The sequence below is a fragment of the Truncatella angustata genome, assembly GCF_020726525.1.
Source record: "Truncatella angustata strain MPI-SDFR-AT-0073 chromosome Unknown BKA67scaffold_5, whole genome shotgun sequence".
Taxonomy (NCBI): Eukaryota; Fungi; Ascomycota; class Sordariomycetes; order Amphisphaeriales; family Sporocadaceae; genus Truncatella; species Truncatella angustata.
The window spans coordinates 2,361,672-2,379,730 of NW_025763385.1; the positions used below are offsets into that span (position 1 = coordinate 2,361,672).

At 48.3% G+C, this 18,059-nt stretch overlaps 6 protein-coding genes across 6 annotated transcripts; 3 read left to right on the forward strand and 3 right to left on the reverse strand.

Annotated features, from left to right (window-relative positions):
* Positions 1 to 728: 728 nt before the first annotated feature.
* On the forward strand, positions 729 to 1,673 carry BKA67DRAFT_659857 (uncharacterized protein; the record flags this gene model as incomplete). Its single annotated transcript, XM_046107526.1, has 1 exon — positions 729 to 1,673. One exon carries the CDS (start codon positions 729 to 731, stop codon positions 1,671 to 1,673), a length of 945 nt encoding a protein of 314 aa, XP_045957500.1.
* A 1,948-nt stretch (positions 1,674 to 3,621) lies between these two features.
* BKA67DRAFT_678404 (organic solute transporter Ostalpha-domain-containing protein) lies at positions 3,622 to 5,065 on the forward strand (the record flags this gene model as incomplete). The annotated part of the gene is made up of 3 exons (XM_046108851.1): positions 3,622 to 3,791; positions 3,845 to 4,376; positions 4,447 to 5,065. The coding sequence occupies 3 exons, from the start codon at positions 3,622 to 3,624 to the stop codon at positions 4,843 to 4,845; spliced, it is 1,101 nt and encodes a 366-aa protein (XP_045957501.1). The 3' UTR covers positions 4,846 to 5,065.
* A 1,737-nt stretch (positions 5,066 to 6,802) lies between these two features.
* BKA67DRAFT_519628 (major facilitator superfamily domain-containing protein) lies at positions 6,803 to 8,665 on the reverse strand (the record flags this gene model as incomplete). Its single annotated transcript, XM_046098115.1, has 8 exons — positions 6,803 to 7,021; positions 7,093 to 7,500; positions 7,555 to 7,818; positions 7,870 to 8,128; positions 8,185 to 8,309; positions 8,362 to 8,408; positions 8,473 to 8,519; positions 8,577 to 8,665. The coding sequence occupies 8 exons, from the start codon at positions 8,663 to 8,665 to the stop codon at positions 6,803 to 6,805; spliced, it is 1,458 nt and encodes a 485-aa protein (XP_045957502.1).
* Positions 8,666 to 8,901: 236 nt separating this feature from the next.
* BKA67DRAFT_311911 (uncharacterized protein) lies at positions 8,902 to 11,253 on the reverse strand. Its single transcript, XM_046096150.1, has 3 exons — positions 11,057 to 11,253; positions 9,601 to 10,997; positions 8,902 to 9,509 (listed from the first exon to the last, which is right to left on the reverse strand). Exons 1-3 carry the CDS (start codon positions 11,121 to 11,123, stop codon positions 9,084 to 9,086), a joined length of 1,890 nt encoding a protein of 629 aa, XP_045957503.1. The 5' UTR covers positions 11,124 to 11,253; the 3' UTR covers positions 8,902 to 9,083.
* Positions 11,254 to 11,411: 158 nt separating this feature from the next.
* Positions 11,412 to 13,282, forward strand: BKA67DRAFT_625210 (Alpha/Beta hydrolase protein; the record flags this gene model as incomplete). Its single annotated transcript, XM_046105530.1, has 2 exons — positions 11,412 to 12,932; positions 13,063 to 13,282. The coding sequence occupies exons 1-2, from the start codon at positions 11,542 to 11,544 to the stop codon at positions 13,280 to 13,282; spliced, it is 1,611 nt and encodes a 536-aa protein (XP_045957504.1). The 5' UTR covers positions 11,412 to 11,541.
* Positions 13,283 to 14,521: 1,239 nt separating this feature from the next.
* BKA67DRAFT_536915 (cyanovirin-N family protein) lies at positions 14,522 to 14,970 on the reverse strand (the record flags this gene model as incomplete). The annotated part of the gene is made up of 2 exons (XM_046100231.1): positions 14,522 to 14,526; positions 14,589 to 14,970. 2 exons carry the CDS (start codon positions 14,968 to 14,970, stop codon positions 14,522 to 14,524), a joined length of 387 nt encoding a protein of 128 aa, XP_045957505.1.
* Between the last annotated feature and the right edge of the window lie 3,089 nt (positions 14,971 to 18,059).

An 18,059-nucleotide genomic window follows, 5' to 3' on the forward strand; every position in this document is an offset into this window, starting at 1 on the left:
TCTAGGAACGGGGTCAACTGAACAAAGGAAATTCCACAGCTACCATCGGGCGACGCTCGGATATGTACATACGTAGCCGGTGTCAGCGCATCAGTCTAATCAGCCCCGAGAGGGCATTGGAAGCTGTAGTAGTTCAACCGCACAGTTTTCGTAGGCCGCGACTGTACGGCTTGCAGATGGAAGGTATTGCCGAAAGGAGTCTCCTTCTCTACTCGTGGTGTAGCTTTCTAAGTTCAAGGCAGAGAAGGAAAGCATCATGCTAAGCCAGAACGTACGGCTTGCACTCCAAGACAGATCACTTCAATATAGAGATGGCACTTCGTACTAAATGTCATGGTACGGATCTGTCACAAGCCAGCAAGGCTCAAAAGGCCCAAGCCTTTCTTAAAACATCTCCCTCGATAACCCGAGGTGGCCACCATTTGATGTATTAAGAGAAACCAAACGAAGACCATGCGTAAACATTTCACTTGGAAATGGTCCGCACGAAGGATCTCAACAAGTGTTCTAGTCGACATTGTAGTGAGTTTGCTCCGCCCACATCTGCCTAGCCGCCAAGACCTAACAATGTAACCTAGGCCAGTCCCGTCGTCAGATTAGCCGACCTGCCGGATATAAGAACAGCAACGACTCGCCGCATTCTCAATCCAACCACGGATATTTATACATTCAGGACAGGAATAGAAAACCTGAGAGGAAAACTAACCTCGACCTCCAAGAACGGGAATATGGCAGCTAGCCCGGATGGGAAGCAATCATCTGTGCTGGTCCAACAAAGCACGTTACCAGGTGAGGAAGCGGATGCTGTCCACAATCACGACGTAGAAGAAGAAGAAGAAGAAGAAGAAGATTGCGAGGATGAAGTCTCCGAAGGCGATGCATCTTCCGAGTGTTTTTCTCAAGTCGACTTCCCCTACACACGCGACGAGCTCGCAGTTTTCGTATCGGACTTCTACATCTTTCTCTCCCGTCTGTGCCTTCCTGCGGATGCTTTGAAGCTTCCTCCGCCCGGTGGCTGGCCGAACATAACACCCGAGGCCACCAGTTGTCTCGAGAAGACGCCGTTCGTGGTCGACTTGCTCAAACACCTGCCCTACATCACCGATGATGGCCGGTCTCACTACAACCGGATTCACTACAAGTGCTACGTGGTGGACTACTCGGTATGCTCCGCCTCGGACTTCGCTGAGCACGCCTCCAACTTCGAGTGGCAGGAGGAAATGTTCGGTTTGGCGCCCGAGGCCGTCGAGCACTCCATCCTGCTGGCGGACGGCTACGAGAGCGGCGGGCGCATGATGCTGCTCAACACCAAGACGGGCGAGCTGCACGTCGAGATGATCCGGTATGACACCGATGCCGTCGAAGACGTGGGGTCATACCTCGGCGCGTTGAAGCGCAGGTACGAGACCCTGGACATGGTGCCGATTCCGGGAGAGGAGCATTTCGACGAGAACGTGGAGGAGGAAGAGGAGGGGTATGAGACCATATTGGAGGATCAGGTCATGGCGCAGGAAAAGGAGGAGTATTTCACTCCGTCGAAGTTGGATCAGAGATGGGTCCGGCATCTGTATCGTAGTTTTGGGTGGCCGCAAGCTGCATACAGAAAGGATGAGGCGTTGGCGGCGGTGGAGGCGTTCAGAAGAAGTCGGAGAAGCGTTGATGATGAGTTGTAAAGAAATATCATGTTCTCAAAGATCGATGTCGTCAGGACCAATCTCAGCTTTTTTCGACGTGATATATGTCATCTCCCATGGTTGATTGGGAGATAAATGGAGTTGAATGTATGTGGTCATCGTCATCGCAGGTTTCGCCAGCCTTGTGTTTCGTAATCTGGCTTAGCAACTAAGAATAAGATGCCATTGATTCGAACGTTATAGTCGTACTTGACTTCCTTCCCAGTTTGCACGGACCGGATTAAACCAGTATTGAAATTCGTTTCAATCTGGGTCGAACTGGCCGAGATGTCGACTGTTGATCAAGGTCCACTATCACTATTGCGAATCCAATGCCGCCATTCAAACCATTTCCATATTGTAGTAGCTCATCCCGATTGCAAGGCCATCGTCACGCAAAGCGATGTATACTGTGTTGTTTTTCGTCAGGGTATGCGTCCTTGGCAATTCGGAGGCCGATATCCACATGGCCTGGGTGGGTGGTATTACTGCAAATTAGAATAGCCCCCAAAGTCTTGTTTATCAGTCTCGAGGTGTTCAGCTGGAGCTCGATGTCAGTGCGGAATGGCCTCGAGCCTTCCTACGAACAGTATCTCAATGAGAGCATTTAGCGACAGAATTCCGCAGCCTAAAGTTATTAATTTCAAGTTTGCTGGGACTTGATATTATCAATGGGACTGCCTCCTGCTTATTCCAAGTAGCTCTGGAAACCAAGGTCTACCTCTTAGTTTTGCATGGCAAAGGATGCTAAACGAAAGCGAGCGTGTCTGTTGCAAATGGCTTGTTGCAACCCTAAGTAGCCGCGATGCGCATCTAGCCATAGCGCATGCTTTCGGCGAATTAAGCCTTCAAGAACCTTGCGCTATACTACGTAGTTTCAGGGCTAGGTGGGACATCCAAAGCTTATCCGATCACCGATTGATTCCCGGGGGGGGTTCGTCAATACAATATAGCATAAGCTCGAATATTGTAAGATTCAGTCTGTCATTCTGATGCGGCACCAACAGTACCATAGTATAATATGGAATAAGATGGGTTATCATGGGGAGACCAGTGGATGTTCGAGTTTATGCGACTGGATGGATTTTTGTGTTGATAGCTTGCACCTACGAAACTTTTTGACCACCAGTGCTACACCCTCAATATTCCTTATCATGCGCTCAACAATTGAAAGCTAACTGGAAACGGCCTCGGTGGAAGCTGAGTCTCATGTTATTTCGAACAGGTTGGTATTAGCTACCATTCTAACCATATTCGTCCTTCTCGACAAGTGATTGGCTTTGAGTCGTCAACCCTTTTGGGGCGGCCGCATTGTCTTATTGCACTCATAAGCATACATAAGTGCAATCCTTGCTGCAGTTATAAACCCTCTAGCTGTGGGTTCGTTTATCAATTTTGTGGGGAAGTGCCGCGTACTTTCGGCATTCGACCAATCCAAAGGACTGGTGACCAAGTGCCCATATTATATCATATCAGCCGGAGGATCACCGCTCGGTATCGTACCTGCAACTAAAGCTTAGGCAACGCTGGAGTGCAGGGCTGTGTGTTGATTGGACCACTGTAGCTTACGACAACTCCGAGCCGTAACAAACATTGTGGCACTGCCCGGTTTGACCAGGATAATTGCAGTATCGCATTCGGAAACCTGAACTGATCATCTACATTGAATAATATATATACAGGTCGCCATGAGTAGGCTCGAAACAATGGAAGGTGCCAAATCATCAACCTCTTTGGCGGCGCAGACCATTTCGGGTTTGTCTCAAATCCGCTGTACGCGTATCCAAACCCAATCGCAACAACGACAAGATATTGATTCTTGCCATGGGAAATCATCACTCAAAGTCGTCCTCAACAGATGATGGGCTGAATGGCAGCAGCAGTCATGTGTGCGACCAACCAACATTCGATACGGGCAAGTCCAATGTGACGGATATAGGCGAGCCCAATGTTGACCTCCTGTGTTTCAGTACCTACGTCGCCAATATCCGGGGGTCTCTCCTTTCATCAAATCAATTTAATCGTATCCGGTTCATGTGCAGCATTCTCCACAATCATGCTTTTCACGCTCATGTTCCGACATGCAACAAACTTGAGCAAGCCTCAAGAACAGGCCAAGTACGCTAGAAATCAGTCCGAGTAGCATGATAACTTCTACTAATTGGTCCTAGCATCATGAGAATATGTCTTTTCATACCTATATACGCCGTTGGTAGTTTCATCGAAGTCTGCGTGCCAGTATCATACGTCTACTTGCATTCCTGGTTGGGAGTTGCGCAGGCATTTGCACTGGCGAATTTCTTCATTCTTCTTTGTCGCTTCGTGTCTTTGGAAACCAATACACGTAGAAGCGTCTTTCTTGCCCCCATGAAGCGGTTGCAGGAGAAGACGGGCAGCACCACAGCCAAAGCCGTCAGTGCATATCGCAAGACTTGGATCCTCGTCTTCCAGTACCCCCTCATCGCAATACTAATTGCTATCTTCGCCGACATTAGTGAGGGTGCGGATAGATACTGTTATGGCAGCCATAAAGCGTACTTCGCCTCATTATGGTTGGAAATCATAGAAAAGGCCAGTATGATATTGGCTGTTATTGCCGTTTTAAGAACATACGCAAAATTGAAAGTTGAGCTGCGGCCGCACCGAGCGCTTCAGAAGCTCCTCGCGTTCAAATTGCTGATTGGATTGCAGTTCATTCAGCAGGTGAGTCTCCGTATTTTCCACAGCATTTGTGCAACAAGACTTTCGCACCGAAGGACTAACAAGGTTTTAGATCATCTACATGGTTCTGACTCGTGCCAGTCCTTCACCACTAGAGCCAAGCGACACGCTCAGCTACACAGATCTAGAGATCGGAATTCCGACTCTGCTTGTCAGCTGCGAGCTCGTGGTTTTCTCCGTCTTCTTTCATTTCGCATACAGCGTAACACCGTATCAGTTGTCGTCATACTCGCACAAGCCTTTGTCAGATTTCACAAATAGCGAGCAACAATCAGGAGGCGATGAATGTTATCATGGCGGCCCATTCGGAACTCGAGCGTGGATATCAATGCTCAACCCTGCAGAGCTCATCGCAGCAGTACTATTCGGGTTCAAGATGCAAAAAGAAGTGGACATTTCGAGACGAGGAATTTATCAGGCGATGCCCCTAAATACGCATTCAACATCGTAGGGCCAGAGTGCACTGGCTTGTCGACAGAAAGGAACTGAAAATCTCCATATTACCTACTTGAGTTCGATAGTATAAAGACTCTGGAAATTCTCCAGATTGGACATGCATGAACTTGTCATGCTCCTCTAAGAAGTCTAAAGGACATTGATTCGATGGAGACAGTCATTATTTTTTGGTTTGGACTCTCTATCCAATGGTAAACCCACGGTCATGGAGCAGTCGATCTGGTTTGCTAAACTCTAATCGTTCTTGAGACCTATTCTATGAGAATCGGACAAGTTGAGAGGTGGTCCTACGTTGCATGAGGGGTGCCCACAAGTAAGCTGAGGGATGCTATGGGGCGACAATATTTTGATAGGCCCACGTTTTTTTATGTATAGTAGACAGGAATTGATAGCTACTGAATAGATTAGATTAACGTGTGTAAAAACCGTAGCCTTGCTAACCAGTTCTGAATTAATCCTGAATCAATCTTTATCTTACCCTCCACTTTACCATAAACCTGTAACTACCTTTTTATTCATAACAACATTTCGTCTTTAGTTGCGTGTAAAATTGATTGGAAAGCAAACGACAAAATGTCGTATAAAAGAACAGTAAGTCACTAGAAGTTGATTTGGAATTAATCCTAGTACTAATACGAAGTACATCTAGTACTTTAACAAGGCTTGCAGTAACTTGAGACGCCCTCGCCTGTCAGGTTACGAGACCGACGACGTGAGTTTTCATTAAACTAGGAACTGTTTCTGAGTCGATCCATTACGGGTACCAAGGCTATTACCAGAAAAAGTGCCGCACCCTTATACATAACACTCACTACTGTCACTATAAGGGTATGGCACTTTCTTTGTCAACCCATTGGGGTGCTTACTTGTTTTCAGATGTGCAGAGTCATCGTTAGAGTAGATGAAGTCTTCTGTCGCATAATAAACCTAACCAATCATAATATTACAAATACACTCCATAGGATACCTCAGCTCATAGTGTGGACACCCCTTAATGATCGTAAAAGCACCCCTCAGGTAACATTGTGCACGGGTCACGAACTTCGCTTAGCAAGGGGGGCATTCCTCAGCTTGCATGTAGTCTCCTATTCTATCAAGCTACCTTGCAACTGAAAAAACTGGCGTCCCAAAGATTCAAAATTAAACTGGTAACGCTGTACTACAATTCCCGACTTCGCATCAGCGATGATATAGGTAGTAATATATGGCAACGCACATTGCTGACCTAGTGCAACAGCCAAGGTAAATCGATAGGCTAGATAGTAAGCGTGATCACCGTAATCTCTGGGAACTTGGTATCCATATAACGAGCTCTGCGGCTCCGCACTTGAAATCAAAACCATGCCTTCTAATCGCTATATGGCAATGTCATGCCAGAGCGCTAAATTGAATAAGAATCAACATGAGCGAAGTTACAACTCTGATTTATTTCATTGTTCCCCAACATGCCATTCATGATTTTGAATCAATCCAAAGTGGACCCATACTTGTGATCATAACTCCCATGCTTTGAAGGTTGTGGCAAAGGCTAAAACAATCAAGTGGCGCAGACAAAAGCTCACGGAGGTAGCCAATAATCCCTATTGATTCAACCGCTAATAATAAAGAATAAGCTTGAAAGTTGTTAGAGTTGGCAAGAGTTTTTGAAGGAAAATCAGAAGTATAATATGTGATAAGACGGGGTACTATGGCTGAATCAATGATGATTCAGGTCTATAGGTTTTTCTCAAATTCGTTTGTCCATCACCCAAAAAACAAGAAGGTCTTATGACTGATTCAACATTCTGGCCTGCTTTCCGCCCGATGCAGGTGATCTAAAGGACACAAATCGAACACCCATTGTGTATAACGTATTATTTTAGACAATTGACTCGTGAAATTTACAAATCGCATTGCACTGCTAAACCTAGCTTTGGATCACTCAACCACCAGCTGCCAATGCTATGACTATGTTACAGAATGTAACGGAAGTCTCTGTTCTGCTTGTCTGTCTCGTCCACGTCGAGCAATTGCTCATCATGACCGAGGTCTACCTCACGAACCTCTTCAGGATCCCTCTGCATGCCCTGCTCCTTGTCCCGGACACTGTTCTCTCGCACCAGGTAGAAGCGCAGTATGACGACTAGGACGATTGTAATGGCGAAGCAGGCCAAGATGGCAGTGTAAGCCGTCTGACGGGATAGTTAGACTTATTTTCAGAGTGCAACATTGCTCATTGCGGGTATCATGTGTCAATACGTACAGAATAGTTGGGAGCTTCAGTGCTAATGAAGAATTGCGGTCCGCTGAGGTTACCAGCGCAATACCCCAAAAATATCATTGCCATAACAGTGGATTTCTTGGTAAATCCTGCAATGTTACTCGCCGACAGAGAAAGCATTAGTGGAAAGGCAGGAGCCACGGCTGTGATAAGCCAGAAGCCCGCAAGGCGAGGGAGCCTTTCTGTTGTAGGTAGCAATTTGATCATGAGAATACCAGAAATAGCCATGAGGTAGATGAGGACGAGGGCAACAAGACGCGACCTGCGGAGATACGTAGTGCCGACAGCGGCAAGGATGACGGTGAGAAGCTGGAAACCAGAAGCGGGGAGACCCATGAGAATTGTTTTGAAGCTGTCATATCCAAAACTCTTGATGACAAGAGTGCTAAACTGTCCCCATGAGTTAGCATTAAGCTTGTACATAAAATTGCTGAGCTTGCTTACGCTGGTCGTTCCTCCATTGGGAATACAAGTGACGAAGGAGAAAAAGAAGAACCACCACGACTTAGGGTCCTTGATGGCCTCAAGGAACTGGGCACGATCCCATTTCTTAGTTTGGGTGGTTCTTTGGAACTTCTTGGGCCGAAGTGCGGCCATCTCACGTTCAGCAGGGGTAAGGAATTTAGCAGTCTCGGGCGAGTCGGGGAGGTAGAACCAAACAATCGCAGACCAGAGAACAGTAATAAGACCAAATATGAGGAATAGCATCTACAACTATTAGCATATCATTAAAAAGCGATATGTTCATGTTAAGCTCACCTTCCACTGAGAGAAAGATCCTTGATAATGGAGAATACCATAGGCAATCATCGAGCCGACTATGCTGGCTGATGCGTTGCCGGCAAACCAAAACGAGTGTCGTGAAACGTGCTCCTTTGGTGTGTACCACATACCAGTAATTAGAGAGAAACCAGGACTGATACCACTCTCAAAGACACCTAGCAACGTTCTCAGGACCATGAGACTCGCATAATCGGTCGCGACGGTGTGTAGAGTCAGGACGATACCCCAAAGCAGACTGCAAGCAGCCATTAGCAAAAGATTGATGCGAGCATATGAGTAGTGATATCGTACATCAAGATACTAAGATATTTCCCAAGAGGGAACTTGACGAAGCCTAATGAGATGGGATATGACGCAACCAGGTAACCGATATAGAATATGCTTGATGTCCAGCTATACTGCTGACCGTGAAGGTTCTATAAACGATATTAATAAGATAGACGGCTCACTCAAAAACTCGTGGCATACCAAATCTTGCTGGATTCCTAAAATTGCGCTATACGACAAACTTGTTTCTGCATACAGTCAGTAGCCTATTCGTGGACTAAGATAGTTGCAGGTTGATAGGCATAGACGTACTATCGAGGTATTGAAGACCATAACTGATAATCAAGATGGGCATGAGACTGTCACAAGAGGTTAGTTCAACAGATAAGGGTAGACTATTTGCACCTCAAGCGTACTGTGAGTCTATCTTTCGTACCAACTTCTTCTGCTCCTTTTCGCCAAGAACTTCCATGGTACCGCATTCGGTTGTGCGTGTCTTCTCCATATCATCACCAACCTTTGACTCTGAGTCAGTGTGTTGAATTTTCTCTCCGGCCATCGTGAATTTCTGGTATTGCGAACCAGTGTGACTTGGTGTACTGCTCAAGGGAGTGCCTGAGTACAAGACATATCGATTTCTCGAGGTTCGAATGGGGCCGTACTAATATACATATACTCTGGTCTTACATGCGCAAGGCGTTCCAATCTGCATCAATCACTACCCACAATAATTCAAAGTAGATAAGGAGAGCTGGCGACCCATCCGAATGCCGACTCCCTATCAGACCCACAAAGATGGTCTCGACTCAGACTAACCATGCCCTCGTCTGTCATTGGTCGGTTTAATCGACGAGCACGGCCAGTAGGTTCACGTTCCAGCCATTGTGACTGGAAAGCCCGCCTATCATCCCTAGTTGTGGAGTTCAGCTAGGGTGGCTTACCCCAGATACAAGTTGTCGGATCGCCCGCATTGAGATGCAGTAACTTTTCTTGGCGTCTAAAATCAGTTGCAGGGCGCTTTTCATACCGGGGTCGGCTATGGTCCTAGATATCCACTCCCGATGAATAGGATCGCGGGTCTCGGTCCCTGCTATCAGCAATGCCCACTGAAAGCGCTCCAGAAGCTGAACTGGGCCAGTTGCCACAGTGTAATACGCAGTTGCCACTAGTTGAGACAGAGCAATCTGCACCTTAGCAGGTATCGGGAGCTCTCCAAAAGCAGAATTTCGACTACGGTGGAAGTATATCTGCAGTGCATAGTAGAACGTCACAGTCACGAGCGCCATGAGAGACGGTGGTGTTGTTTGTGCCCTACAGTCTTCGACCATTTCAACCAACCAACGTTGTTCCTTGAAGGATTATGATAAGCGAAAGGCACTCGAGTGCGAGGATAGAACAAAAACAAAACAGAAAGACAATAGAAGGAAAACAAGAACGTACCAGTTCCATTCGCTGTAGTTCGTGTTTGATTCTTGTCTCCTGTCCCATATCTTGTGCTTCCATGTTCTGACTGTACCGATTGATATCATGATGGATAGCGATCAATTGGAAATATACATCGGTGACCTTCGCATTCTGCGAAATGGTCGGCTGTCCAGAAGACATGGCTGTGGAGTTGTTTCTTGCCGAAGCTGAAAATCCCGTCTGCGACAACCGCCACATACGTGCTCGTTTCTCATGATGCACGTTTACATAGCCTGCGAAAGCTCCGCCGCAACCAAAAAAACAGCAGAAACCGTCTCGGTCGTACAAGTAAGTTAGGATACGAGACAGCAAAACTTTGTCTGTCCATGACGACGCTTCGGGTTCGCCAAGGTCAGCGTTCGCACAAAGGTCATCTAAGGCGTAGGTTTCGACGTGAAGGAGGACTGCTCGGCTAAGCTCTCGCAACATTGAGTTGTTGAAGGGGTCGCGCCGCATCCAAAACATATACATATACAGGAACGAAAGTAAGACTCCGACGTGATCAGACTGTGACACCACATTGCCGGCATCAAAAAGAAGCTGTGACCCGCGGTTGAAGTGGAGCCATGATTCCGGCGGCGTTTGCATGCCATGGCCCCGGTGGATTGCAAGTTCGCTGTGTGAAACAGCAAGCAGGAAGTGCAATGCCATAGTGTTGCTAAGAGCGCGATCAAGGAAGATGGAATGTGCAGACACGGCTGCACTGCGAGTTGACTTCAATGGCGCGAAGATTACACGATGAAATTCGACTGCTTGATAGTCGCTGCCGCTGACCATAACAGATGGCACACCAGCGAATAACATAGACGTCGCCACCGTCAATAAATTAGACTGAAGCAAAGCGTCTGAAAGCAAGGGAACAGTCATGATACTTCGTTTGTGGTTGTCTGGTTCTTGATGTCCTGTCAAAGGCAGATCTGAATCCATATTGGCGTGCGTAGACCTGTCCACGCTTAAGTTAGAAGCCAGGGCGTCATCGTCTGCCTCCATAAGCCAGGGCTCTTTCTCAACCCTCATTTCCCGTAGATCCTGAGCACGGGTCCGTTTCAACAGTCGGTCTGTATTTGGGCTGGCTGATCGCGTCTTGCGATCTTCTTCATACATGACGGTGTCTTGCAAATCGTTCGGACTGTCTGAGAGAATGTCGGCATCACATTCCTCCAGTTTCTTGCTCCCGCAAGCGGCAGGCTTCGGTGTGATTGACTTAGGTGTCCAGCTATCTCGCGCCTTGATGGGTCCCCATCCGCGTCTTCTGAGAGTGAGCGAAGGTACCTGTTCCGTCCATTCACAGTGTAAATCAAGGCGGATACAGCGCTTGCATCGTGGGTGTTGCTCATCACACTTTACTTTCTTAGTAATACATGTCCGGCACCCTACAGTTACCATTGTCAGTGAATACCTCTGCGTGACTTTTACATGATTGGTAGCGTACCTTGCTTCGATCGCTTGCCATACTCGGTGCGACGCCGATGAACGCGGGTCCCCTCTGGCTGGTCCATTGAGCACCATCCATTGCGCGCGGAACGAGATTCAGGGCGGGCGATAACAATGAGATGCTGTGCGTCTCTGACACTAGATAGATTGAATCCCCAATCAATCAAGTGGACGGCTCTTCAGTGATGTTCGAACCCTATCGCAGTGGATAGATGGAGGCTAGCTTGACGTTAGTCATGTTCGTTGTTCATCATGGAAACGCGTCGTCGATTAATTGAGCCAATCAGCATGAGCGAATCCGGCAACTTTGTTGGCCCCCAACTGCATCCAGCGGACCACTCACTACGTCGACACTACAGTATGAGCAGTGTTGAGACAAGGGGATGCCCTCTCCTAAGTGACAAAGAATATGATGGATATTTTTTTTCTCACAATGATGTGTCGTGCGCTCTTTTCGACACAAGTCCATAATCCGCCTTGAACATGGGAAATTCGATCTCTTATACCACAACCGAGTGTCAAGTAGACCTTGAGACTGCTAGCGGCAGCATCAAAGGTCTACAATACGACTCTAAATCTCGTAGGTTTGCTGGGGTTCCATACGCTCAGCCGCCAGTCGGTCCACTGAGATGGCGGAAACCCCAACCTTTACCCGAAAGTTACAGCTACTCAACATCAGGCGGTATTCCTTTCGACGCAACCAAATTTGGCCCTGTTTGTCCTCAGGCCAATTATTCGAAAACTGTCAGCGAACATATACCAAAGCACACTTACGATGAAGACTGCCTACGATTGAACATATGGACTCCCGTGCCTAAACTTGATCATCCTCGCCAGAAATGGCCCGTGATGGTCTGGTTCCATGGGGGATGGTTTCAAGTGGGTGATCCTAGCCAGGAAGAAAGCATGAATCCCACAGAGCTCCTCTCAACAGGCAAACTCCAAGCCGTTTTCATTGCGGTCGGCTACAGACTCAACGCTTTCGGCTTCTTGGCCGGTAGTGCTCTTCTTGAAGAGTCCAATGGTGAAGCGTGTGGCAACTACGGGCTATGGGATCAGCGCCTCGCTATGGATTGGGTACATCAGAACGTTGAGGCTTTTGGTGGCGACCCAGAGAACATTGTGTTGTCCGGTCGCAGTGCAGGTGCCTACTCGGTGCTTGCTCAGACCTTACATGACTTCCGAGCCGAAAAACCGGTCGACCATTTCCGACGTCTGCTCATGATATCTAACGCCATTCCGACTCAACCAAAGACGATTGAGGAGTGTGAGCCACAATTTGACGAGCTTTGCGAATTCTTCAATGTGCCAGCATCGCTGAATGGGGTTAAGAAGTTGAACTTTTTAAGAAGTATTAGTGCAAAGGACCTCTGCTCTGCGGTCATGGAACTCAAACACCATACATTCCGTCCTGTCACGGACAATCTGTTTGTCCGTGATGGTATATTTGAGTACTACCGTGATGGTTCATTTGCTCGGGAATTCAAAAGACGCAACTTGAGACTTTTCATTGGTGAGGTCCGAGATGAGGATACCCTCTATGCGGTCACGAACGGCCCAGATGCGAGCGTGGAGTCCCTTCAGCTCCAAATCTCCAATTACTATCCACCTTCGACGACTACACGTCTCATAGGTTATTATGGATCGCCTGCTTCGGAAAGCAAACAAGACTGGCAGCGCTTGTTTGGCCAGATCATTGCCGATGGTCAAGTGAGAGCTCCGTCACGCTATCTAGTAAGTAACTTGCTAGAAAATGAAGTCGATATCAACAATGTGTGGCGATACTTGATCGCCTATCGACTCTCCTTCATTACAGACAAAGTTGCTCCCGTCTCGTTTGGTGTTAGTCATGCTATGGACAGGCCGATATGGAAGTAAGTCACGTTTATTAACCACATTTACTGCTTTTATGTATCGAGACTTCTTGTCTATGCCCAACAAATTTTTTTCGTTTTGGGATATAGCCATGGTGCATTCGAGCAACTACTGACATGAGCCTATTAGTTATTCAATTATGCACAACCCAAATGCCCAGGAGAAACAGCTCATGAATGATTGGATTCGTGATTTGAGAGCATTTGTGCACAACGAAGAGGGCTACGAGTATGGTACATCTCAGGCAGATGATCTCAAGGTTATGACCTCAGAAGGGCAGCTTGAGATTCAGAAGGATGCGCGGTGGCAAGAATTGTTACAGGTAATGCGGCTCTTCTCAGGTCAATGATCTTGCATTTAAAGGCGGGTTCAATCAAGCCATCGATGCAAGAATTCTCCAAAACAAACGAAGTCTAAAACGTGCTAGTCCAACTGTGAACAGACTTGATAGCATTATGCGAGAGTGTTCAGGTTTATTCAAGATGCACTGCCATCGCTCCGATGAGTCTGGGGCCTTTGTGTGCTGGAATTGACATGCGGAGGCTCTGTCTACATGGATTGACATTGTCCACGCGCAATTGTCGGACCCGCCTTTTCATGGCAAGGTCTGAGCAGTCCGTATGGCACGAATTCTGCTCCGAAATGGTCGCTGTTCGTCTTTAATGGTAATGAACTAATGAGGCGGTGGGTTGTTTGGTGAAATACCTGGTTGGTCTGATGTGAATGATGATCTCCAATGGCTTTTGATGAATATGGTGACAGGGCGATGAGTACGAAATGGTGAATGAATGGGAGCTTTTCGGCACGATATGGACTGGGCACATAAAAAGCGCGACCATTTCGCATCAGCCAGTACCAATGCAATCATTGTATGGTCATTTCAGATAGCCTCCCGGATATCGGGATACAGAAGACTCCTATTCAGAGTATCGTATTTGTACCGAGACGGGACCCCGAGTACCGACACGTCCTGGCAGTCTAAGGAGTGATAAAAACAATCTCGCCGGGGTAACTATACTGATGCCTTATCACTCTCAGTCGGCGTTCGTCAGTGTCGGCCGCATTGTCCGTTTCAACTCAACTGTCAGCGAACCAGCGATGGACGTCGTTGCACGATTTTCCCCTGATCTGCCGTAGCGCCTGTCGCGTGGCTCATCATAAGAAACGCCACCTTTTTCGCATACCACGGAGAGTTGGCGTAATCCTTGGCCGAAGCATACTTCCGTCCATGCGTGAGCTGGCCCCCATCAGTCTGCGGGACGATTAAAGCCGCTTTGAACTCTTGTTCATCAAGCTTTGAATCGATAGCATTCATCGTTTCCATGGGATAAAAGCCCCGATAGAAAGCACGAATTAGTATCCAATGTTGGCAAGTAAGTCTTACATGCTCCATCATTAGCAGCATCTATTCACAGGCAATGCGTGATGCTGATATCGGCGTTAATTATTGTCATTTCTCATTTATCCTGCACTAGGCCTGAGAACTACATGCTCGTTTGATCGAGCATGAAAATACATGAAAGCGTTGCCCAGTCCACCAATCTATCCTTTGAGGGTAGTGTTTAGTTCCGGTCTAACGTAAATGTATTTATGCTAGACGACGTTCATTAGCTTTCGATAAACCTCAATTACGAGTGCCTCAGAGGTTCACTTACACCAGTAGAAACCACCGTTGTTGTTGCCCAGGCGCTCGCTCAGGTTGATATCTGAATCCTGCCACTCGCCGTTCTCGTTGCGGAGGCGGGCACGGAGGACAGCGACCGGGCCATCACCCTCGATGGAGAGGCGGATGTCCTCGGCCGAGTTGGCGAAACCAGCACTGTCCCATGCAAAGTGGCCTTTACCAGACACGTTAGTCGAAGGAGTATCACGGAACGTTGAAGTGAGGGTACACATACCGTTGTTGTTTCCGAGGTGGTCGTTCAGGTTGATCTCGGCATCGACCCACTCGCCGTCGACCCTCTGGAGGCGGCCGCGGAGGAAGTGTCCGTCATCGACACGGATCTCTTGAGCGGTCTGGAAGAAGTTGCCGGCCATTGTGTTTGATATGAAGTGAGGTGCAGTTAAGATTGTGATAAAGAAGTAGTACGGGTTAAGCTTAAGGGCAACTTGGCTTGGAGGGTAGCAAGGGCCGCCTTTTATACACACGAGGAGCAAGCGGTTCACCGGAGGCCCACGTGGTCTGGTGTTCGGTCCTAATGCATGGTGTCGATTCAGTTACAAAGCGAGGCTTGAAGACATACTCCGCCTGAGAGACCCCCTCAGCCACAGCCGATCCAAAGTCGTCTTCATGCGTTGGCTGATCTGCAGGATAGCAATACCCCACGGAGCGGAGAGGGCCTCCCATTCACAAACAGGAAGCGCAACAGCTACGTGCAGCCCCGCCGAGCTGATCGCCGGCGTACAAAGGAGGCTTCATTGGGGCCCAAGTTCTAACGGGTGTTGATTTAATGTGGAACCAAAAGCCACAGGCGTGAGTTGACCTCGCACTCGATCCTATGGCGCAAGTTTCAACCAACTTTGCACAGTATGGCATCATTCCCCCTCCTCACATGCTGCTCGAGATCCGCCAACATGCTACTCAGTGCGTCACTTTCCAGGGGAGCTTGTTGCGTCCACGATGTCAATCTCGCCCCCGCATAGGAGACGAAAAGGTCGCTTATTGATCCGTGTGTAATTACGAGACGAGACCAGTGCCTATTACGTGGGTCCGTCCAGAGCGTGGACCCATTTTGGCTTCTGGCGGTGAGGTTCGAGCCCGTTCAGGCCCTTTCTAAGCACACGGCGTTAACGACAGACCAGCTGGACGCTATTGATATTTGATTTGTGTTTTTGGAAGATTGATTGGTATCGAATGGCGTTGAACGGCTGATCGGCAAGGAGTACGGTCAACAAAGGTTATACAGACATGATGAGATGGGCGCATAGATGCAGGAAGGGTCCTTGGTTTTATGCAGGTCAACGGGTATAGCCCGCCGAACCACTTTATAAACCGGCACCAACTGTGCACAGAACCCCACTCTGTGCTCGGCACCGCCTTCTCTGCGGAGCAAGTGAAGTGACACGTCGCGGTGCCAAGAAACAGGTACACATTTGGTTGAAGCATCAGACGGATTCACGATGAATGCAATACCGACACCATTGCGGGACGATGTTCGCGCGATGAGTGGTAGGTAGCATGCCGATTGCCGAGCGGCATTGTTTCGGGAGGCAGCCAATGCACCTTGAGTATCAGAACAAACTATGCTCAATGCTGTCGCTTCAAGGTCCCTTCGAGGTCGATTATGGCGCCAGTAATCCTCTTGTAGTTTTGCAGCCTGTGAACTCGTGCTGAAATTCGTGTATTGCAGTTGGGACCTCAGAATTTTTTTTTCGCCTAATCCGACCCACCAGCTCGTCCGCTCCTCCAATCAAAAGCCTGATATAGGGCCTGGCTTTGTTCCTCAGCCAGAGGCCACAACTACTGGCCTACTCGATCGTGAGGTCAACTGTTCTTCATAAATAGTTCCTCAAAGCTCGCCGCTATTGCTTGCATTATCATGCCCTCTTCCTTTCATATCCCTCTACGTCGCACTCCAGCCAGTGGCAAAAATGCCTCACGGTGACTTAAGCTGCCCACGCAGGCATCTGAATTAATTCGATGATCATGGAAGTCCGAGACAGCAAACTCGCATGGAACAACTAGAAGAGAGCCACGATCATCTGGGTTCGAAATAATCGGCCCGCGCCACCAGAGCTGCGTTCTCCAAGGACTTCCAGGCGCTTGTACAACCTGGCTCCCGTTTATCTTCACGTGTGTTCATTGGGGGCTGCCTTGTATCGATATTTTTGTAATCATCGTTGGCGATGCCCGTGTGCGACAGCTGTAGCAGTGGGTAGAGCTTGCTGGCGTATCAGGAAGCAGTGCTCAAGGTCATCGAGAAGGAAGAGCATGAGACAGCGAGGTGTGGATGAACAAGTGTTCATCTGATGGATAGGGGCTGTCGGCCAGCAACCTCCAGACGAGTTTGCATGGCTAATAAGATGCCTTCCCGGCGCGACAATAGATCATTCGCACCAAGGCAACGTATCAATTAGCTGCATAAGGTGCTCAATAACGTGATGAGCGCCGTCTGGAATCGTGTGTTCGCTTTGAAAGGGCATAGGCTGGAAACGTATAACCAATAATTAGGGGCGTAGTCTTCTCCCATATGCTCGTAATGCCAGGGTGTTACCGCTTATAGAAACGATCAGGGGTACGACCAGTATAAATAAGACTCGCTTAGCCTTGTCTCCTAATACCCTCTCCTTGCAACCTTGAAACCCCCCCTTCCCGATACGAATTATCGCCACCAATATAGGAAAACGAAGCCTAAAAGTGTACCATGTAGGAGAAATTACTTCCTGATTGACGTAGAAATCAAGTCTTCCATTGTGAATAATAACACAGTTCACAAGAATGTAAAGACTGGCACGAAAACTTGCTATAAGCGCCCGCTGGAGGACTGGGATAGCTTGTTAGTATCCCATCCGCCTTTGTCTACTAACCATCTGACTCTGCGGCAGTGTGGAGCAGTGGGGACCCGATGAATCAGCGACGAGGCTGGCGGATTTAAAGGAGTTTATGCTTCGTCTAGGACTTCGATGAGTTTCTTGCTCATCAGAAGCGCCCGCGCTCATTCGGCCGAGATGAAGGATATAATCGCGAATCTGGACCCCAGCAGTTGCAGCTGTAAAGCCAGCACTGCAATGCACCAGCCTCCACAAGACGCCAATTTCATCCTCCTTCGTCGTCGTCAAGGATCGGTTTCGTAAATAGAGCCAGCCACTCGGAGAACCCCTTCCATGAATGAGCCACCATTTGCGTGGGACGGTGAAGCACGGATTGAGCAGACATCACCAACCGAAGCCACCTTGGCCGTCACGGATCAAGAATAGACTCGCGGGATGCGCTCGACAATGGGCAGTGGGGACGGGACCATCTCAAAGATAACGTCTCGAACGTGTCACCAAATGGGCGACTTATCAACGATGTTCCACACGGCATTTTCGGACGAGTTGCAATGCCTGCGCCTACCGCTGCGGGCGTCTAGAGCCGCTCAGATACGTCGGGATTGTTATTCTTGTGTGGGTGAACCGTCTTAGAT